The sequence below is a fragment of the Dromiciops gliroides genome, chromosome 1 (genome assembly GCF_019393635.1).
Source record: "Dromiciops gliroides isolate mDroGli1 chromosome 1, mDroGli1.pri, whole genome shotgun sequence".
Lineage (NCBI taxonomy): Eukaryota > Metazoa > Chordata > Mammalia > Microbiotheria > Microbiotheriidae > Dromiciops > Dromiciops gliroides.
In genome coordinates, this window is record NC_057861.1 from 403510428 (window position 1) to 403532145 (window position 21718).

Here is a 21718-nt window from a genome sequence, read left to right on the forward strand (position 1 = left end):
CTAAATTATTGGGGAACTCACCTGGGGTTTCTAAGATATTGCTACTTAAAAATTAATGGCTATTATACCAGTTTTGCCATTAAGAATTTATTAAATCATATTAAATGTTAGTAAAGGGTTGACTGAGTGTCTGCCTGACTTCCCCACTACTTACATATCTAGCACATTTTTCCAAACAGAGAGGAGAGTGCGTGGCTAGCTCAAGCCAAGCATCCTAGCACAAGAATTCAAGCCTGCTTGTGGTCCACACCCATTTCTCCTTCCATAGGTGTGGCTTTTACACACTGTTCAAAGCTAATTGGCTAGCATCATTCAACTCCATTGGTTGACATGACCTGAGGGTGGTCCATATTAAAATGAGCTGTACCTTGCTGATCTCAGGGTCTAGTAAAAGACAGACCTTCTGAGGGCAAAGGCTTTCAGGTAGGTGTGGTTTCTATTGTCTCTACTTCACTGAGTTAGTCTGATTTCTATTGTCTCTGGGCTGCCATTATTAATAATTATTTTCTCACATCATCATTATTTAGTGTCCCCAATAGCTAACTCTAAGGTACAGTATATTTAATGTTCTTAGGATCCCTTACCAAATGATATCCTCTATCACAACTCCCCTACTAAATTCTACTTATCTGTGAGGTTGAGATATATTTGTAGAAAATTATAGATGAGTTGTGTGTCCAACATTATACAGTGATTGCATAGAAAGCAGGTGTTTCCAAAATGACTCAAGCCTTTTTAATTTAAATAAAATACACATTTTATTGAAATTCAATAGACCTAGATTTATTATAACACAAGTCTTTTTTGAAAACCTCTTTGAGGGGTGGGGTGTGGAGGGAAAGGGACAAAAGAGAAGTGTGCTGGGGAGGGTATAGTATGAGGAACACTTACAAATATGAGGACAATGTATAAAATACTATAAAAACATCTATGTCAGAATAAGCCCTTCCGGTCCTCTCCTCCCCCCACATCCCCAACAGTGTGCATATTTCAGAGCATATTTTAAAATCATGAAGATATACAGATTAGATCTGCTGTCTGGTCAATACTAGTTTATTAACTGGCTAAATTTGCACATGAAATTCAAATGCAGCAGATTACAGTGTATTAGACAAAGAAAGGACAAAGAACCTGGCTGGTACAAGACAGAACTCTGTGAAGAATCTTTCTGAAGCAGTCCTATAAATGGTTTGTGGACCTCAGAAATATTTGGGAGTGGATACTGTAAGCTGGGCTGCTCAAGACTTTTGCTACCACCTCAAATTCACTAAATCACAACCTGGTCATTTTTTTCCCCATTTCTAAGCAAACATCTTTTTTTTTCACCTAAGCCTAAACCTAAATTTAGGCAAAGGATGGTTCTATTCCTCTCTTTTCCTCCTCAAGCTCAAGTATAGAATTTTTTAAAAAATCCTTTGCATCTCCTGCATCATTCTGCTTCATTCACAGCCAGAGCAATTCTGAATATTTGGAGGTGGTATTTTCTATGAAACTACTCCCCCGAATGAAATTGTCTGATCATTTTGGACACTGAGAAAGAAGTAGGGGAAAAGGATGTCCCTTCTCAAATAATGGACAAATCTTGAGACATCTGAATATGTCAGGCAAACAGGTTTTCTTCTTAGTAGCTATTAGAACAATAACTAGGGTAAGGAGGCTGGACTTTGTCCCTGCACACTAAAATTTATAGGGAATAGAGGGCATTTGTAGTAGTCCATCAATAGATAGGGGAAAAAACACACAAGCATATCGCCTAGTTAAGAAAAATAGTCAGAATAAGAAGTTACCATCTGACTTGCAGCTAAAAAATTCCTAAATGTGTGCCCACCCCTATTAGAATGTGAGTTCCTTGAGAGAGGGGTATCTTGCTTTTCTTTTTGTATCTTCAGTGCTTAATATATAGTCAAGACCTAATAGATACTTTTCATGGCATTTTTTTTTCACCCCAGGTGAGATCCTTCCATACCTGTTGTTGGTTTTCCAAGAGAGCTTGCATTTCTTATCGTCTGTTTCATGACACTTGTGCAGGGCACCCAAATGGCTAGTTATGGCTCTGAAGCCACGTAGACTCTAGAAGTCTATGATTTTATTGAACTGTGTCACATCACACAGATATATTTTCAGTCTCTTCCTTTTCTTGTTAAATTCAGAAATTTTAGGAATACAAAGTTAAGGTCATAACCTGGGGGCTATGGAACTTCAGTTGGTTCTTCATTCTGGTAACATGTCCCCCATACACAATATTATCAGCATTGTGCAATACAATTAAATTTTAAGTGTCTTTAAAATTTATGGTACAAGGAAGGAACTGAAAAGCAAATCACAAATGGAACAAGGCAATGAATTGAATAAAAACTCTAGCAACATTTTAAAATAATTTGTTAGCTAATCTGCCCACAGAATTTTTAATATGCTTACTCCTTTGGCTAAATGCATATATGTATGTATATACACACATGTATATATAATATACACATACACACATATATACACATCTCTCATACATACATACATACATACATACATATACACATACATAATGTTTGGCTAAACAGAGTATATGGAAATCATTTTAGGAATCTACTTTTGCTGTTTCTCTGTCACTCAATTTTTAGCCATACTTACTTCAAAGTATAATCAATGAATTAATGTTGTTCATGTAATGGCTATATGGTAAGGCAAATTAAAGGACTAATGGAGTTTGTGATCATGTGTAAATTGAGCAGAGAAAACTTTTTTAAAATTTACCTTTTGTGTGTTTAAATATGAAAATTTCATTCTTAATTGATCTTGTTCATTTGTCTTAACAGTGGATAGTGCTGGCCTCGAAGCCAAGAAGACCTGGGTTTCTGTTGCACCTCTGAATATATGTAAACACATGATACATATGTGTGCATATGTGTATACATACGCATGTATAGGTATATCTATATGATTTATGTGTGTGTATATATATACATATACACACACACATATATGCTTGGCAAGACACTTCAAGTCTTGATGTTCTAAGCAACTCTCTTAAGACTTGAACTTTCAATAGAGGTGCTGCCTGCTGCCCTATGTTGGTAAAGGGAATTTCCTTACCTGGGAATTCTCTCTCCTAATGAAATCATAGGACTGTTCTCTAGTCCTATCTCACATGTAATAAAGTTTTAATGAAATAGAAGTTCTTATGAATGCATTCATATTACTTTTTGTTTCCACCTCTTTGGTTGAAAATGGGGTTGGACTTCTGGGTAGAAAAAGCAGGTAAGCACATTTTTTGTATGACTTGAGGCAGTGCCAGGAAGTTGCCTAGATCCTAAATACTTCTCTTACTATTTTTCACATTATCTGAAATTCTACTATTGACACTGCCTTTGGATCAGTAAGCACTCTCTTTCAAAACACAAATACCCTATGAGAGAGTCAAAACATCACCTTAGTGTGAATTAGGATCATAAATACAGAGCTAGACAGAGACCTTAGAAATCTTCTAATCCAACCATCTCATTTTATAATTGAGGAAAGTGAGACTGAGAGGTTAATTAACTCAGTCAGTTTGACATCTGCCCAAGAACTAGCAGAGATCAGAACACTGTGGTAACATGAATTTTAATAAGCAAAGGATATCAAAAGGAAGTGGTAATTTTGCAGCAAAAGTATGGCACATGAAGGGAATGACAAGGTGGAGGTTTAGGAGCAATTAACAGGCATGAGGAAGGTACTATGTCTATGGGTAGCAGGAGTGAAAAGGGGTCTATAAGCATATAAGGGGTGTAGAAAGAGAGATGGGAGGACATGATTAATCTTACCATCAATCATAGTATAGGTATAGGTATGGAAAGGGTAGGAAACTGGGTTGACTTTGAATTTAAACATCCTGAACTTGGGATTTTAAGAAATATCTCCTTTTGGGTTATTTCCTTCTTATTTGCTTTATTTTTGCCTGGAAAATGACCATAGAAAAATTCTGGTTAACTGAAGCTCTTCTTTAGGTATTAGGTTCTAGTCAATTGAGTTTTTAACTACAGTAAATCATACTGGATGGGATATGGTAACAACTAGAAAGCAGTTTTAAAGTCTGAATATACTTTACAGCAGTAGTTCATACATAAAGGGAAGCTCTGACCATGTCATCTCCCTATTCAATAAATACCATCTCCAGAATAAAATACAGAATCATCATTGACATTCAAAGACCTTCACAATCTGGTCTCTCCTACCTTTCCAGTCTTTTTTACACCACAGTTCTCTCTCCTCCCCACCTCCTCTGTGGTCCATTGACAATGTATTCCTTGCTGTTCTTGCACATGACATTCCATCTCCAGACTCTAAGCATTTTTCCATGCTTGGAATACTCCCCTTTCTCATCCCCACTTTCTGGCTTCTTTCAAGACCCAGCTAAAATCCCATTTTCTGTTAGAAACCTCTCCAGATCCTGCTTAATATTGGTGCCTTTCCTCTATTGATTCTCTCCCATATTTCTTGTATGTATCTTTTTGTACATAGCTGTTTTCATGTTGTTTCCCTTATTAGACTGTGAGCTCCTCGATAGCTGAGGCTATCTTTTGTCTTTCTTTGAATTTTCAGCCCTTAGTGCAGTGCCTGGCATACAGTAGACACTTAATAAATGTTTATTGACTGATATACCTACTGTACATTCATTCAGTTGATGTTACTGTCACAGGAAATAAATGGACTGTTCACGGCAGTTGGTGTTCTAACTAACTCTATTTGCTTTAGGGAAGGAAATGACTTGAAAAGCAGAGAAGATAAACACAGAGCAGTGACTTCTTGTTGCCACCTTTGAAACACAAAATACCTTAAATATATTCCTAGTGATCTGTTTACTTGCTATTTATCTATATGTAATTCATGCACTGGAAACACTCATTTTTGTTCAAGTCCTATTCTGAAATGGAATTTTGTCTTTTACAGAATATAGAAAATGTATTGGAAAAGATAATCCTTGAGAAACAAAATAAAAAACACAAAATAAAATAAAATAAAATAAAAACCCTGTCCTAGTTTTTGGTTTGGACCAACCCTGTACCAAGGACCTAAGAAAACTCCTTCTTTGCAGTGCCTTAGAAAACGGGAATTCTGGGTCCTTCAAAACTCAAAGCTGATTCACAAAGGTGCAATAGGCACTTCATTATCATTTACCAATCACCCCATTTTTGGAAACTCATTTCAGCATACCCTTCATACTGTGGCATTCTCTGGGGATAAATCACATTATATTTTTAAAGGTACACATATAATTAAAATTGTTTTAAGTGCTTTTTTTTCACTACCATGGAGTTTTACATTGATTCTTAAAGCTCAAAAATGCAAGTTCAGTGTGCTCTTTAAAAGCTTATAAACCCAGCCATTCAGTGTGCTTGTTTTCTAGTAGTGCTTTTATCTTCATTCTTGGCTTGGGATAGAATTTCAGCTGGATAGATCTTGCTTATTAGACACCCTGGGAAATGCATTTTTCCATGTACAGAAATTGACCCAAAGGCTACCTGCTGTATGACCCTGCTTCATTCTACTTTTTGTATCCTCTGTGTCATGAGTCCATGTTACAGAATGTCCTCTCCCTAGAGCTCAGTTGTGCATGATGGGAAGTAACCCTCACAAACAAGCCCTTTCCTGGCTGGTACATGCATTTTCAAACTCTGAGAGTCTAGATTTCCATTGGGGTCAGTGAAAGTCTAATTTGTATTTTTCTGGAGAAAAAAAAAAAGCAAAACAAAACATGTTTCCATGTGCTTGACATCTTTTCCTTCATTCCTGAAGCACATTTGAATAGGTTGTCCTTCCTATTCAAGATACTTTGTAATCTTAAATTCAATTACTCAGCAAAAATGAGTAATTGTTTAAAAATATTTCCTGATATCTTACAAATAAAAATTTATGTTGTCTTTTGGGATCATTCTTGATCTGTTCTTTTTTTTTCTGGGTGATTAATTCCTTGATGGAACAAAAGTATGTGACCATGTTGATGATAAATACATTTAGACTTTTTTGGTCACAAATTTGAAGCAAACCTGAGGACAGATCATTAAACAATTGCTATTTGTTCCCTCTGGCATGGAATTTCATTTTTCCATCTTCTTCTTTAGTGGCCTTTTGAAGAATCCAATCTGCAAAGAAAATAGAAAATAGAAATATAAATTTGGCATCAAGATTTGGGAAGTAAGTGATAATGATATTAATATCATAATTGACTACATTATGATCACAATGGATAACATTATGATTATAGTAGTGTTATTAGCATTATCATTAATAAGGCAGAATGGTATACTGGATAGAAAACTGAAAGAAAGCCATGTTTCAAAAAAAGATAAAATTTTATAAATGAAAACCCTTTGGCTAGTATATGCATAGTAGCCCCAGAGCTTTTGTTGATGACATCAACAAACTCTTTTAAACACTTTGAGAGATTATGTTTGTCTCAAGGTAGTTCTGGGCCCCAGCCTAGAAAGGACTCTAAGATGGTGGGTGGGGTTTTTTTGGTGAATGGGGAATGGAAGTTATAAATCCTTACAAAGGTGATAGAAAACTATTCCAGAATTTTCTATGTCCCATTAATCTCCTTTGACAAGTTCCTCCTCTCACACATACTATTTGTGTCATCCTGGGCAAGTCATTTGACCTAGGCAACTTTTTAAGACTATAAATAACAGAGCAAATTGGGCAGCTAAGTAGCACAGTGGATAAGAGCATCAGTCCTGGAGTGCGGAAGACTCATCTTCCTGAGTTCAAATCTCACCCCACACATTATCTTAACCCTGTTTACCTCAGCTTCCTTTTCTCTAAAATGATCTGGAACAGGAAATGGCAAACCACTCCAGCATCTTTGCCAAGAAAACCCCACATGAGGTCATGAAGAGTCTAACATGACTGAAAAAAAGACTGAACAACAAGCAGAGCAAATGTTGACCAGAATTCATAATGGGCTTTTCTTCGCAGGGAGTTCCTTACAGTAATAAGATCACAGGTAAAGTCTGAAAATTTTGCTTTGGTCATGTGAGAAAATAATGGGTTTTGGAATACCCAAAGGCCCCAGCTCAGGATTGATTGGATTGATTGGATTGACTGAGATTAACTGACATGTGCTGATTAATTCACTTAAAGTTAATTCAGGGGCAGCTAGGTGGCACAGTGGGTAAAGCACTGGCCCTGGATTCAAGAGGACCTGAGTTCAAATCTGGCCTCAGACACTTGACACTTACTAGCTTTGTGACCCTGGGTAAGTCACTTAACCCTCATTGCCCTGACAAAAAAAAAGTTAATTCAATTAAAATCACACCTGGGGGCAGCTGGGTGGCCCAGTGGATAAAGCACTGGCCCTGGATTCAGGAGGACCTGAGTTCAGATCTGACCTCAGACACTTGACACACTTACTAGTTGTGTGACAGTAGGCAGGTCACATAACCCTCATTGCCCCACAATAAAAAAAAAAAAACAAAAAAAGGGGCAGCTAGGTGGCACAGTAGATAGAGCACCAGCCCTGGAGTCAGGAGGACCTGAGTTCAAATCTGGCCTCAGACACTTGACACTTACTAGCTTTGTGACCCTGGGTAAGTCACTTAACCCTCATTGCCCTGACAAAAAAAAAAGTTAATTCAATTAAAATCACACCTGGGGGCAGCTGGGTGGCCCAGTGGATAAAGCACTGGCCCTGGATTCAGGAGGACCTGAGTTCAGATCTGACCTCAGACACTTGACACGCTTACTAGTTGTGTGACAGTAGGCAGGTCACATAACCCTCATTGCCCCACAATAAAAAAACAAAAAAAGGGGCACCTAGGTGGCACAGTAGATAGAGCACCAGCCCTGGAGTCAGGAGGACCTGAGTTCAAATCTGGCCTCAGACACTTGACACTTACTAGTTGTGTGTCCCTGGGCAAGTCACTTAACCCCAATTACCTCACCAAAACCAAAACAAACAAACAAAAAAAAAAAACCCACACCTGCCTGGCTCTCAAGAGGGTATGTTCTCAGAGGCTATGAACTCTGACCTCAACATGGGATCATCCTCAAATCCAGTGAACCAATAGATTTGGGTGATTCGAGCCAATTAGCTTGAAACAGTGTGTATGGACCATCTTTCCTCTGGACTCAGAGGAAGCTGCAACTGGCAGATCGTCTCTCGAACAGGCTGGTGGAGGAGGACCTGAGGCAGAACCAAGACAGGCTGGAACACTAGGCTAGATAGGCCTTTTCTTAACTTTCTGACCCAGGTGTTATCTTTTTACTAATACCTGGTATGTTTTAATAAATGCTTAATGCTAGTGCTAAAGCTTCTAATTTTTAAGTAAACCCTAGCTAATTTTCCCTATATTTGGGACAGGAATAAGGCAACCACACATTTAATTTCAAACATCACAGTCATTTATTAGAAATTTTTGACATAGTAATTCACAAAATGTTAATTATCACTTGTACTACATGCCAATGTACTTGCAACATCTGTCAAATTACTGCCATACTTAGAAAATTTTGGTTCTTCAAGGACATTTCTCTCCCAATAAAATGATAAAATAAACCTTGCACTAATATGGGTAAGTATTTTGTGAGGTATACCTCACGACTGATACTTTCTCCTCCCTTTCCATTATTGTTTTTCTCAAAGAGGAAGATAAACTTCCCAGCAACTATCTGATTGGCATAAAACACGGTTAGCTGAGGATATGCTAGTGAACTCTAGTAACAGCCAGGGTGGGTAGAAGTTGCTGAGCACCTGAACTATTTTTTCTATTGTCAGATTTTCCTTAGTTACACAGCCAGTAATAGCTAGATGGAAGCAAGGAGATAAGAGTGCGGGTCTGGAAATCAAGAAGACCCAAGTTTGAATCCTGCTTCAGATACTTACTAGTAACGTGACCCTGGATAAGTCACCTTCCTCAGACTCAGTTTCTTCATTTGTTGTGAGGAGATAAAATATATAAATATGTGCTATGTAAATAGTAGATGCTATTATTACCTCCTTGCACATCCCTAAATCCAAGGGTTCAGGACAGAGCAGTTTCAGGAGGTTCAATCCATTCTGTAGCTGCTAGCTTATGGAGTCTTCTCCAGACCAGAGTTAACTATAGAGGCCTGGGTGTGTTCTGGGCTGTCTGGAGGTTACCAGCATCCCCTGGGGAGCAGAGGTAATAATCTACAGAGGCTTATGGGACATAAAAAATTCCAAAATAGTTTTGCCATCTTTGCAAGGATATTTAACCCCTCACCAAACCCCACACACCATCTCAGAGTCATCAGTGGGGTGGGATCCAGAATTAACCCATCTTCTCTGAGATAAACAAGCTTTTCAGACAGCATTCCTTAAGTCTTTGGCTATTTAAAAAAGTATAATCTAGCTGCCTGGGCATCACAGACACAGAGTTTCCATTTGTCAAACTTTACCCCTCTTTGAAATATGGCTTTTTGTTAGAAACATGACTCAAGAAAATCACTGTACAAAGCTCTCCTCCCAATAACTACATTTCAAGTAGAGCTGGATAAGTACCAATTTCCATTTGATTAGATCGATCATTTACTCAACAATCATTTTTTAAGCTAGATGAACCTGACTCAGTTGTAACTAGTGAGGAGCACTAAGGGCTGTGCCCTAGGGTTGTAGCTTCATCCTGAGGGAGAGTTTAAGGGGTGCACCTCCCCTTACCCACATCCCTCTTCACAGGTCCCTGGTTACTTGTTTTCAGTTTGATTGCATGTAGACACATGCTAAAAATACCTGATGCTTTTGGAATCTAAGACCTTCTGCACCTGGCTTCAAGAAGAATTTCTGGGACATGTAGCTAGAACTAACTTGAAAGAAAAGTTTAGTAACATTGTTTCCCTAAATGTTTGTCCTAGAGTCACTGTGAAATCCATCTCTACTTTTCCATATCCACCGCCAGCATCTGGATTCCAGCAGGAGAGCCTTGGATCTACAAGTTGAGCTACCCAAGAGTGTACAAAAGTACACTCCATCAATTAAAAATTTCAATCTCATAACAACCTTTACAGAGAGGGGTTTGTTTGCCAGTACATTTTTAAAACAACTGTTTCTCTATGAAAAAAATAACATGCCCACAACATATTTTTAGGTTTAAGCTTCATTATTACACTTTCTTAAGTCTAGGCAATCAACAAAATAAAAAATCAAGCAAGCCCTGATTTGTAGCATTTGCCAATTTTGGAGGTATATTACTCACACTGAAAATTTAACAGGCTCCAAATTAAAATTAAGCAGGTTCCAACACTCCCCTGTTTACACAGAACATACATAGATGGGCCACGTGGTCCAATAAGACAGTATTTGTATTTTGACCTCAGAGAATTCTGTATTTTATTCTTTACTTCCCCAGGAAGACTGGACAGTATGAAATTAACTGAAAAGACACCTGCTTTGGTGTTGGAGACCTATGTTCAAATCTTACCTATATGCTACTTAGTTTCTCTGAGACTTGGTTTCCTCAACTATAAAATAAAGGAATTGGGCCTGTTGATCTCAAAGCATCCCTTTTGACTGTAAATCCAAAGTTTCTATGAACTCTAGTCAAGGTTGTGAAGTAGGCTTTCCTCGGGTCCTTGGCCTGTCTTTGCACTGTTCATCTCCCCCACTGTCTCACCCCCTCTCCCAGATGACTTGAAATTCTTCCTCTGTCAAAACTTCTTTTCAGAAATGAAATCATTCATGGAAAGGTAATACAATTTGGGGTATAATACTCCCCTGGGGGATTTGCATGTTAATAGAGAGTATGGTAAGAAGTCAAAAGAATATACAATCAATGGTGGATTTCATGCCTCTGCATCTGAAATAATCAGTCAATATTTCTTAGAGCACCTACTATGTGTCAGGAACTCGTGCTAATTGTTGAGGATACAAAAAAAGGGCAAAAGATAACCTCTACCCTCAAAAAGTTTACAATCCAGTTGTTATTGAAATAGTTCATGGAAAAGATTTTTGAGGAAGGTAAGGTTTTTTGGGGGGATGGGGTTATGGGGCACCCTGATTGAGCTTATCCCTCAGCGTGCCATTCATGCCTGTGGTAATTTCATTCTGGAGGGAAAACTCTTGGGACAATGAAACTCCATGAATGTTCTATGGGTTCATCCCCATAAGACTTTTAGAAACTGCTTACAATCACAGGAAAATCAATATTAGTCTGTCTGAATTTCTTTTTTAGGGAAATCTGGAGAACTAGAGAGTCAAACATTGATTCTAAAAGATCTGCTCTAGTCCTGGATAAATTTTAAGGGCTATTGCGGCCATAGATCAGTACGGATTGCCTGTGCTTGCTCCAGTCTAACCCCACATGTCTACCTAACAGGAAGACTAAGTATAACGCTCTGGTTACTCTGTCTGCCATCAAACTATTTCCCTCTTGAACACAGTTAAATTCTTTCTCTGGATGAAAGATCTGGAGAGATCTGGAAGGGACCTTAAAAGTCATGTGATTCACCATTCATTTTTTCAGATGAGGAAATTGTGACCAAGGTCACACAGGGTGTAATTGCCAGACCCTAGATAGAAACCCAGTTTTCCTGGGTCCAAATACAGTTCTCTTTACCCTGTGCCTCCATATTCTATATCTCTGGTTGGTTAGTATTCCCTTTACGGAGTCACTCAGGAAATATCTGAAGAATTCATCATATGTATTCAACAGGATGTCCTATAGGGGACTGAGTATTCTTAGCTACACATTGTATTCTTGTATCCTGGTAACATAAAATGGGGGATGAAATTTCAGGAGCAAAATGTTTTTTGGTTCCTGTTTACAATCTCCAGCAAAGACTCCAAGAAATCACAGTAACAAATCTCCCAGAGTTTATCCAAATTTTAACTCCAATGCACTCTTTGGTTTTTTAATGTGGTATTATTAATAATAAGCAGTGGAGGACAAAGAATCATTTTAACTTACAAATAGCAGACTATATTATAAACGGTCACACTCAAATAAATATGCAGTGGTCACCACCTCAGTTGAAGGTATACAGAATTATTGAAACGGTACAAGATTGGCCTGAAATTAAGCCCCATCACACTTATAGAAAAACCAGGGTTTGTGCGCCACACTGTGGCTGAATGAGGCATTACAGAAAGTGCTAATACTAAGGAGAACAGTTCTGATAAAAAGAGGTGAGAAAAAACTTAGTCCCTGTGGTTTGTTGGAGAAAGACCAGAGATTGTATCTACTTGTTAACTAGGCTTTGAAAGGTTTTAGAGATCCTTTTCCTTCTTCCCTACCATCCCTCCCCACCTCCAAAAGGAAGCTGTACACCACTTAAAAAATAACTTGAAGAGTTGGAAAGGGCATAGAAAGAATGATATTCTTTTAGAGAAACAGAAACATACCACAGACTTCCCAAATTTCAGAATGAGAATGGACCTCAGAGACCCTCTCATGATTGAAGGTTCATAACATAACGTTCATGAACTTCAATTAAAAAAACCAAGCTATATCTTGGTAACTTTCAACATAATTGGTTTCCTTTTTTCTTTTTTTAAAAACATTATTCTGGTGTCAAACTCACATAGAAAATGGGGCCACTAAGCCATGCATAAGAATCCCTGTGGCAAGTATATTGACTTAGAAAACCACATACTAACATTCATTGTTTATAAATTGTTGTAACATGTAAATGGGGGGAAATAGAATATTATATTTAAAACATTAATTATTTTTATGTATTTTGTTAAATATTTCCCAATTACATTTTTTGGGGGTTTGTTTTGTTTTTTGTTTTTGGTGAGGCAATTGGGGTTAAGTGACTTGCCCAGGGTCACACAGCTAGTGTTAAGTGTCTGAGGCCGGATTTGAACTTAGGTCCTCCTAAATCCAGGGCCTGTGCTCTATCCACTGTGTTACCTAGCTGCCCCCCTCAATTACATTTTAATCTGATTCAGACCCCACTTGGGAATGTTCTAGGCTGCAAATACTACCTGTTTCATACCTCTGGTCTTCAGCAGACTGCCAAAGGCGTTCATCACCTCCAAAATATTAAAAATCCATCTCTAAACATAACTTTGGGGATTGTCATCTCAAACTGTTGATTCATATTGAGCTTGATATTTCCTAAAGGACCAATATCCTTTTAATCAGTTTTATTACTATTAAAGATGGTAACATCTTGGGAATGTGCATTCTTGGGTAAAAAGATGATATAATTGGTTTAATTATTAGGAAAGTGCCCAAGTTAACAAGTATCAATGATCTATATTGTAATGTATTAGGGTTTCTTGTTTGTTCTTGTTGTTTTCATTAATTTGGGAGGTAAAATACGAGGTTCCATAAATGATATAGAAAAGAGGAAGCCAGCAAAACCTGAATGGAGGTCCTTTCAGAGACATGTCTGGTTGTGTGACTTGCATTGAGTCACATCCTCTCAGTGATGGAGGCAACTCTCATAGATTACCAGTTACAGAGGTGATGAGCCACACTGGTAAAAGGCCTTTCATTTGGGAATTCTCTCTACCAGGGAAATCACTAGTTTCTGTTCCTATTCATTTCTTAATATTCTATTTGTTGTTGTTGTTTTGTTGTTTCAGTTGTGTCTGAGTCTTCATGACTCCATTTGGGGTTTTCTTGACCAAGATACTAGAGTAGTTTTCCATTTCCTTCTCTTCTCACTTTACAGATGAAGAGACTGAGGCAAACAGGGTTAAATGACTTGTTCAGGGTCACACAGCTAGTAAGTGTCTGAGACCAGATTTGAACTCAGGAAGATGAGTCTTCCTGACTCCAGGCTTGGCACTCTATCCACTGTGCCATCTAGCTGCTCCTAAATGTTCTATACAATTGGTAAACAATGTAGTATAGTTTTCAGTAGATACCTATTCACTCTTCATTTACTAAACACAATGTTCTTAATTCTTCTTTATTATGTTAGTAGTATGACTCAAAGAAATGTGTAAAATATTCCCCTATAACTATGTAAAAAAAAGATTTATACAAAAGATTAATCAAGGGCAATAAAATGAGATAAAATAGGATTTTATGAAACAGGATTTTGGTTCATTCACAAAAATTCCATTTACAAACAACTTTTCAGGAATATGTTTCTTCTGATTAAGGTAAGTCACAGAAACTTGTGTGTATATTCATACATACATACATATATACACACATATATGTATGTATATATACACATACACATACACACAAACACTCATACACATATATTCCCATACAAAGGCAAAAGCAAAATCTGATTTTGAAGGTACATAGTAACACCCAGTAAATCCAGAACATTTTCTAACCATGTATCTGTTGGTGATGATTTCTTCAACTCTAAAAGAAAAATAAGTGGAAAGAGCACTCACCTTCCATAGTGCTAATATAAGGAGCATCAATAACAAGAGTCCTGCGAAAGCACTCAGAAGGATCACCCATAATGGCACTCGGCCAGGTAGAAGATCTTTTGAGATTTGAATGGCCAGCTGAAAATAATGAAAGCAGATAGTCAAAAGCATGAAACATCTTCTCAAGCCATCAAAACAGAGCAATTATGTGATTATAGCAGGTATAATAATGCCTGGTTAGCAATGTCATTATTCTAAATGGTACACAGAGAGTACTTTAAGTATTTAAGTAAGCATTATAAAGTTAAACACATTTCCACATTCCCAAACTTCTATCATATCAAACCTACTGTTAAAAAAATTATTTGTAGCATAATAACTAGAGTGCTAGACTTTGATGTCAGGAAGACCTGGGTTCAAATCCTGCCTCTAACACTAGTTGTATTACCTTGAGCAACTCACTTAACCTCTATGAGCCTCTATTTTCTCATTTGTCAAATGGGTGTGATATCTATATTACCACAACTATATCACTGACAGAGATAATATCTGCATATTATATTATTATATTTATATCACAGGTCAATATGGGAATCAAATGACACAATGTATAAACAGCATTTTACAAATTTTAAACACATGATAAGTGGTCATATTATTATTTTGAACAGCTGGGTGGCACGGTTGGTAGAGTGCCAGACCTAGAGTCAGAAAAACTCATCTTCTGAGTTCAAATCCAGTCTCAGACATTTTTTTTGTTTCTTTTTTTATTGAGGCAATTGGGGTTAAGTGACTTGCCCAGGGTCACACAGCTAGTAAGTGTTAAGTGTCTGAGGCCGGATTTGAACTCAGGGACTCTTGACTCCAGGGCCGGTGCTCTATCCACTGCGCCACCTAGCCGCCCCCAGTCTCAGACATTTATGAACTGTGTGACCCTGGGCAAGTTCCTTAAGCCTGTTTGCCTCAGTTTCCTCAATAAAATGGGCTGAAGGAGGAAATGGCAAACCACTCCAGTATCTTTGCCAAGAAAACCCCAAATAGAGTCATGAGAAGTTAGAAATAACTGAATAATTATCATTATATTCACAATCTCATCTTCCATAATATTAATATGCAACAAAACTTCAAGTAACTACTGTACAAGGGATATTTCAGTTAATTGGCTTTCTGGTTGACTTAGAAAACCTTTGTTTCAAACTTTGTCACTGAAAAGTCTAGAATAGAGAACACAAACTAATAGGACATTTGGGCTGGAAGGAACTTTAGAGATTTCATGTTTTTAATGTGCAGATCCGGAAATTCAGAGGGTTTTTACTTGTCCAGAGTCACACAGCTGATAGGTGGCAAAGTTGGGACTAGAACCCATCTCTTTGTTACCAGCCCAAAGTTTTTTTCAAAACAATTTTCCATTCTTCCACACTATTCCCCTCCATATCATATACTTAAGATGGCTGCATTATTCTTTGATAATTAGAGGACCTTGGAGGTTTCCTTCTATGGCAGATCCCATCAGAGAAACCCTAATCCCATTTTCCCTGCTATGAACCCTTCCCTCTCTCATCAACAAGGGTCTTTCCCCATGTCCCATCTTTTAAAGCCCTAAAGATAACTGAAGCTAGAGGCTGTGTGGTACTTCAGTGGAATGAGCATTGATTGAGCAGCAGAGGATAAGGGTGGAAATTTTACCTCTGTCATTTAGTGTCTGTGACTGAAGTAAATTCAGCTAACTTCTCTTATTTTCCTCAATTGTAAACTGAGGGTGTAGGACTAGATGGATATGATCCTGTTAGTCCATAACAGCTGTTAACGACTTCTTGTTGTTGCTGAGCCAGTTTTCAGTTGTATCCAACTCTTCACAATTCCTTTGGGTTTTCTTGGCAAAGATATTGGTGTGGTTTGCCATTTTCTTCTCCAGTTCATTTTATAGATGAAGAAACTGAGGCAAATAGGGTTAAGTGACTAGCCCAGGGTCACACAGCTAGAAAGTTTCTGAATCAGGATTTGAATCTCTGTCTTGCTGATACCAAGCCTGGTTTGCTAGAAACGTAGGGAGACCCCAAGGATTGGGGAATTAGTGAAGAGCAAATGAAGGATGTATTCATGAATGGACATTTATTGAGTGAATGTTGATTATATTCCAGGCACTGTGCATTACAGGACAACAGCTTTCATCCCATTGTATTTCAGCATAAACAAAATAACTACAAGGTATATTGGGAGAAAGCACTAGGAGCTGAAAGGATTGATGGCGATGTGGTGGTAGTTCAGTTGTTTCAGTCATGTCTGACTCTTTGTGACCTCAATTTGGGGTTTTCTTGGCAAAGATCCTGGAGTAGTTTGCCATTTCCTTTTCCAGCTCATTTTATGGATGAAGAAATTGAGGCAAACAGGGTTAAGTGATTTGCTCAAGATCACATAGCTAGTAAGCCTCTGAAGCCAGATTTGCACCCCTACTGCCCTTGTTAATGACTGGTAATAGCATCGTTACTTCTCCTTTGATTCTATGTTTATACATTGATGAGAGCTTTCATTTTTCTGATTCAAAGGAAGAGCTAATGATGAACTAGACTTGCATCAGGCTACTGGGGTGATATACATTTGTGTGTAGGACAATGATCAGTGGCTCTCTACTTACAGCATGTCGATCAGTGGTGTCAAACTCAAATAGAAATGGGGACCACTAAACCATACATAAAGAGGGGCTACACAGTGACTTAAAAAAACATATATTAACATTATCTATATTGCATTTTAATTTATTTTGTTAAATATTTCCCAATAATATTTTAATGTGGTTCAATCTGTCCTCATGAGTGTTATAACAGAGTGTTTGATACCTCTGATGTAGACTACTGCCTGTATGGTATCATATCACTGATCAAAGTAATATACAATATAGGCATATTCTGTAGGCAGAATAATATGATTTTAGGTAATTCAATACCTTAATTTAAAGGTGAGGAAATTTAGCTGAGATAAAGGAAATGACTTGTTGGAAGGGACCTTGGAGTTAATCTTATTGCACCCCCCTCACTTTAGGTCACCCTGGTAGCGAGTGCCAAGACTGAGATTCAAAGTTGGGCTTTTGTTTCAACATTCTCCATCTATGAATCAAGCGACATTTCCACTGAACCCCACTGCTATGGTCATTTAGCTATTAGGTGTCAGAATTGTAATTAGAATCCACATTTCCTGACTGTCCTCTTCAATCTGTTATATTTCCTCTAATATTTATTTTCTTGGTAGTGGCCAAGATATCCGTTGATGGAGAACTCGGTGCTCCTGAAACAGCCCAATCAATTTCTGGAAAACATTTATTTATTTATTTATTTATTTATTTTTTTGGTGAGGCAATTGGAGTTAAGTGACTTGCCCAGGGTCACACAGCTAGTAAGTGTTAAGTTTCTGAGGTTAGATTTGAACTCAGGTACTCCTGAATCCAGGGCCAGTGCTCTATCCACTGTGCTATCTAGCTGCCCCGAAAACATTCATTCTTAAGGAGCTTTTCCTTATGGTGTATTGAAATCTACCTTCCTATAGCTTGTATCCTTTGGCCTGCCCTTCCAGGACAAAAATAATAAATCTAATCTCTATCCTTTGTGGCAAGCCTTTAATATAAACTATTTATGCTGGTGTTATCAGTTTGGGAAATTGTTCCCTTCAAGATTAAATGTGTCAGAACTGGGTTCAAATCCCAGCCCTGAGGCTTACCACTTGTTTGACCCTGGGAAACTCAACTTCCTAGACCCCATTTTTATTACCTTTAAAAGGAAGAGATTGAACTAGATGGCTTCTGAGGTCCCTTCAAGCTCCATATCCACAGTCCTATAATTCTATTGCTATAGTTTTTAAAAGCCTATGCATATCTGTGAGGTATTCACGTATTTCTAAGCAATGTACTGACTGCTTTTGTATGGTATGAGAACTAAATGTAAAAACAAGTCTTCAATGTCAATTACATTTCCAATTACATTTCTCTTTTAAGAATGGGTAATTCTTTTGTACTGATCAAAAAAAAAAACCCAAATAGATCATTCTAAATGTATCATTGATAATCAATATGAATAATAAAAACAGGAATTTATTGCAATGGTTAGAAGTTATAAAGACAAATAGTATATACTGCATGTTAATAAATTCAGTAGGATTGTAGCCCAGGAAGTTGACTTACATAAGGTCAAAGGTTAATAGGTAAATATCATGGGTGTGCCAGCTTACTACACCTAGAATCAGACCAAAATCATGTGCAAGGCTAATGAATTCCAATTTCAAGGAGGAGAGAAAAGTGGCTGATACTTAGCTGGAGCAGTACCTTTCTTCCATTGTTTTAGGTGGGATGCGTAATGATATAACCTCACACCATAAAATGCAGCGTGAAACCTAGAATGTTTTCAGAATTGGTGCCTCCTTACCTCTCTTTTCTGATTACCACTACTTAACACCAGTGAGGAGTTTTCACTGTGAAGTTCTGCCTTTATAGTAAGATTTAAACTGGAAAAAGTTGTCTGCAAAGAAAACAGGTGGGATTTCTGTTAGCATTTATTACAGCCATACTAAACCCAAGTCATATTTAGGTCATAACTTTCATATTCAAATGTGGAAGCTTTCATTCCCTTGTCTTTTTTCCTCCCTTGGATCACTGACATTTCACTCCTCTTAAGAAAACATTAACAGGACTAGAAAAGGAATAAAGAAAAAAATTGGAAAATAACCTTACTAGAATTATCCTTGGGAAAAAACCTACAGTTTTCTAGTAATTAGTAGAACTCTTTGGAGTAAAAACTTTATGTAATAAAGTAAACATTTATTGAACTCTTTGAAGTCAAAGACTAGTCATCTCAATTCTGCATTTGTATCTCTAGTACCCAATGGAGTGACTGACCCATAATAGATGCTTAATAAATGCTTATTGATTGATTGACAGTAGAACTTGTTATCATACACATCTGACTGTAGCAGGAATCAAATCATATCCACCAAAATAGACATGGAAAAATCTGATATTTTGCAGTGAGTCAGTAACATGGATATTATTCTTAAAATTATTATTAGAAATTTTGATATTTCAAGGATCTAGTTTCACCTGTGTGGAAATCCCTTCCACTGATATAGATAGTGACCTCTATCAACCTTAGTATAAGGTCTTTGTGAGTTTCTATAGTGGGGGAAATTATTGGGTACTAGCCAAATTCTCTCTCTCTCTCTCTCTCTCTCTCTCTCTCTCTCTCTCTCTCTCTTTTTTTTTTTTTTTGGAGGCAATTGGGGTTAAGTGACTTGCCCAGGGTCACACAGCTAGTAATTGTTAAGTGCCTGAGGCCGGATTTGAACTCAGGTACTCCTGACTCCAGGGCCGGTGCTCTATCCACTGCACCACCTAGCTGCCCCTACTGGCCAAATGCTATTGCTGTTGTTCCTTTCTTAACTCAGCTAAACTGGTTCTTGAATGATAGACACAAAACTTGCCCTGGAATCTTTTTGAGCTCAAAAAAAAAAATTGCCAAAATATAGAAATGACTGGAATAGCCTTCAAAATCGCAGGTTTGTCTCCATGCCTGGTGGAGTGGGATTTTAGCAGAGGTGTCCACTGGTATAAGTATCAGAAAGGAGTTTTACCATGTATCAATTATTTATCTTTGATAAAAGTTTCTAAATCTTGTGATATTATTGAACTAGAACAAATTGTTATTTTCGAAGACAGTGGAAAAAAGAAACCTATTATCACCATTGAACCTTAAGTGGTCACTGTGTTAACTTTGTAAAAAATAAGAGTTAGGGCAGCTAGGTGGCACAGTGGATAGAGCACAAGCCCTGGATTCAGGAGGACCAGAGTTCAAATCTGGCCTCAGACACGACACTTACTAGCTGTGTGATCCTGGGCAAGTCACTTAACCCTCATTGCCCCCAAAATAAATAAATAAATAAATAAAATAAAAAATAAAACAGTTATGGGTAATAGTAGAGATTCAAAAATTTTTCAAGAGAAAAAAAGCATCAATAAAACATTAACAAATATATAGAAGAAAACAAAAAGAAATTCAGAAGGGGATATAAATAAGTAAAAAGTTGTTACTAATGTATTAAATTTAATAAATTTAATATACATTTAAAAACCATCCATAGTGTGTCACAGTTTCATATATAATCCTCTTATTGTTTTTTTCTGTATATTCAAATGTTTGTATTTCTAGATGACTAAGTTAATAATAAGAAAGAAAATTTAAAAAATTAAATGTGAGGATTGAACTAGATGGTTTCTGAAACACCTTCCAGCTATTTGTAATCCCTGATTCTAATAAAGAAATTGGACTTTTAATGATAACCCTCATTTAGCTCTTTCTATTTTACAGAGCATTTCCCTTCAGAAAACACCATGAGGGAGGCAGTGGACCTGTGATTTCATAGGTCCAGGGAGTCCCTTAGTGAGGATACTCTCTTTACCAATTACAAATCAGCAACTGTTTTGAAATTTCTACAGGGTGGGCCAAAGGTCATGATGTTGGGTTTTTTTGTTTTTATTTTTTGTGGGGCAATGAGGGTTAAGTGACTTGCCCAGGGTCACACAGCTAGTAAGTGTCAAGTGTCTGAGGCTGGATTTGAACTCAGGTCCTCCTGAATCCAGGACTGGTGCTTTATCCACTGCACCACCTAGCTGCCCCAAAATTCACAAGGTGTTACGGTAGAGTGGATAGGGTATTAGACATGAAGTCAGCAAGGCCTGGGCTTTTTTTTTTTTTTTTTTAGGTCAGTGAGGGTTAAGTGACTTGCCCAGGGTCACACATATAGTAAGTGTCAAGCGTCTGAGGCTGGATTTGAACTCAGGTCCTCCTGAATCCAGGGCCAGTGCTTTATCCACTGCACCACCTAGCTGCCCCTGGTCATGATGGTTTTTTTGTTTTGTTTTTTTAGTGAGGCAGTTGGGGTTAAGTGACTTGCCCAGGGTCACACAGTTAGTAAGTGTTAAGTGTCTGAGGCCGGATTTGAACTCAGGTACTCCTGACTCCAGGGCCAGTGCTCTATCCACTGTGCCACCTAGTTGCCTCCTGGTCACGATGTTTTAATAAATTTTTGAAAATGATTGTTTTGTTTCATAAATTAAAAATAAAAATTTAAAAATAATAAAAAACTATTAAGGATTTTCAATATCCCACGTAATTCCTAGCTAGCACTATGAAGTTAGTGAGCAAAGGAGGTAGTAGAACCTTTGAAAATTGTAAAGCACTATTTAAATGTGAATGATTATTATTATCATGACTATGATTTTGTTGATTTACTTTGCAATATTAACTCTCTAACTCAAGAAGGTCACTTACTTTTATGAATGTTGACTTCCACAAGACGAATGTAACATTTACTTGACTTACATCAGAAGGGATCAGATTACACTTAATGGTTGCAGATTTGCAGGTATCACAGTTCTGTTTAAGAGTGCAAGAAAACTGATTA

The 21718-nt window shown here is 37.5% G+C and overlaps 1 protein-coding gene across 1 annotated transcript in view; it reads right to left on the reverse strand.

Moving 5' to 3' along the window:
• Window positions 1–761: 761 nt before the first annotated feature.
• ITGA1 (integrin subunit alpha 1) overlaps window positions 762–21718 on the reverse strand; it is a 209162-nt gene continuing 188205 nt past the window's right edge. The window contains exons 26-29 of the mRNA XM_043977095.1: window positions 21586–21690; window positions 18688–18780; window positions 14297–14413; window positions 762–6116 (exon numbers count right to left, since the gene is read on the reverse strand). Coding sequence (XP_043833030.1) covers window positions 6072–6116; window positions 14297–14413; window positions 18688–18780; window positions 21586–21690 — 360 coding nt within the window. The 3' untranslated portion in view covers window positions 762–6071. The remainder of the gene's footprint in view (window positions 6117–14296; window positions 14414–18687; window positions 18781–21585; window positions 21691–21718) is intronic.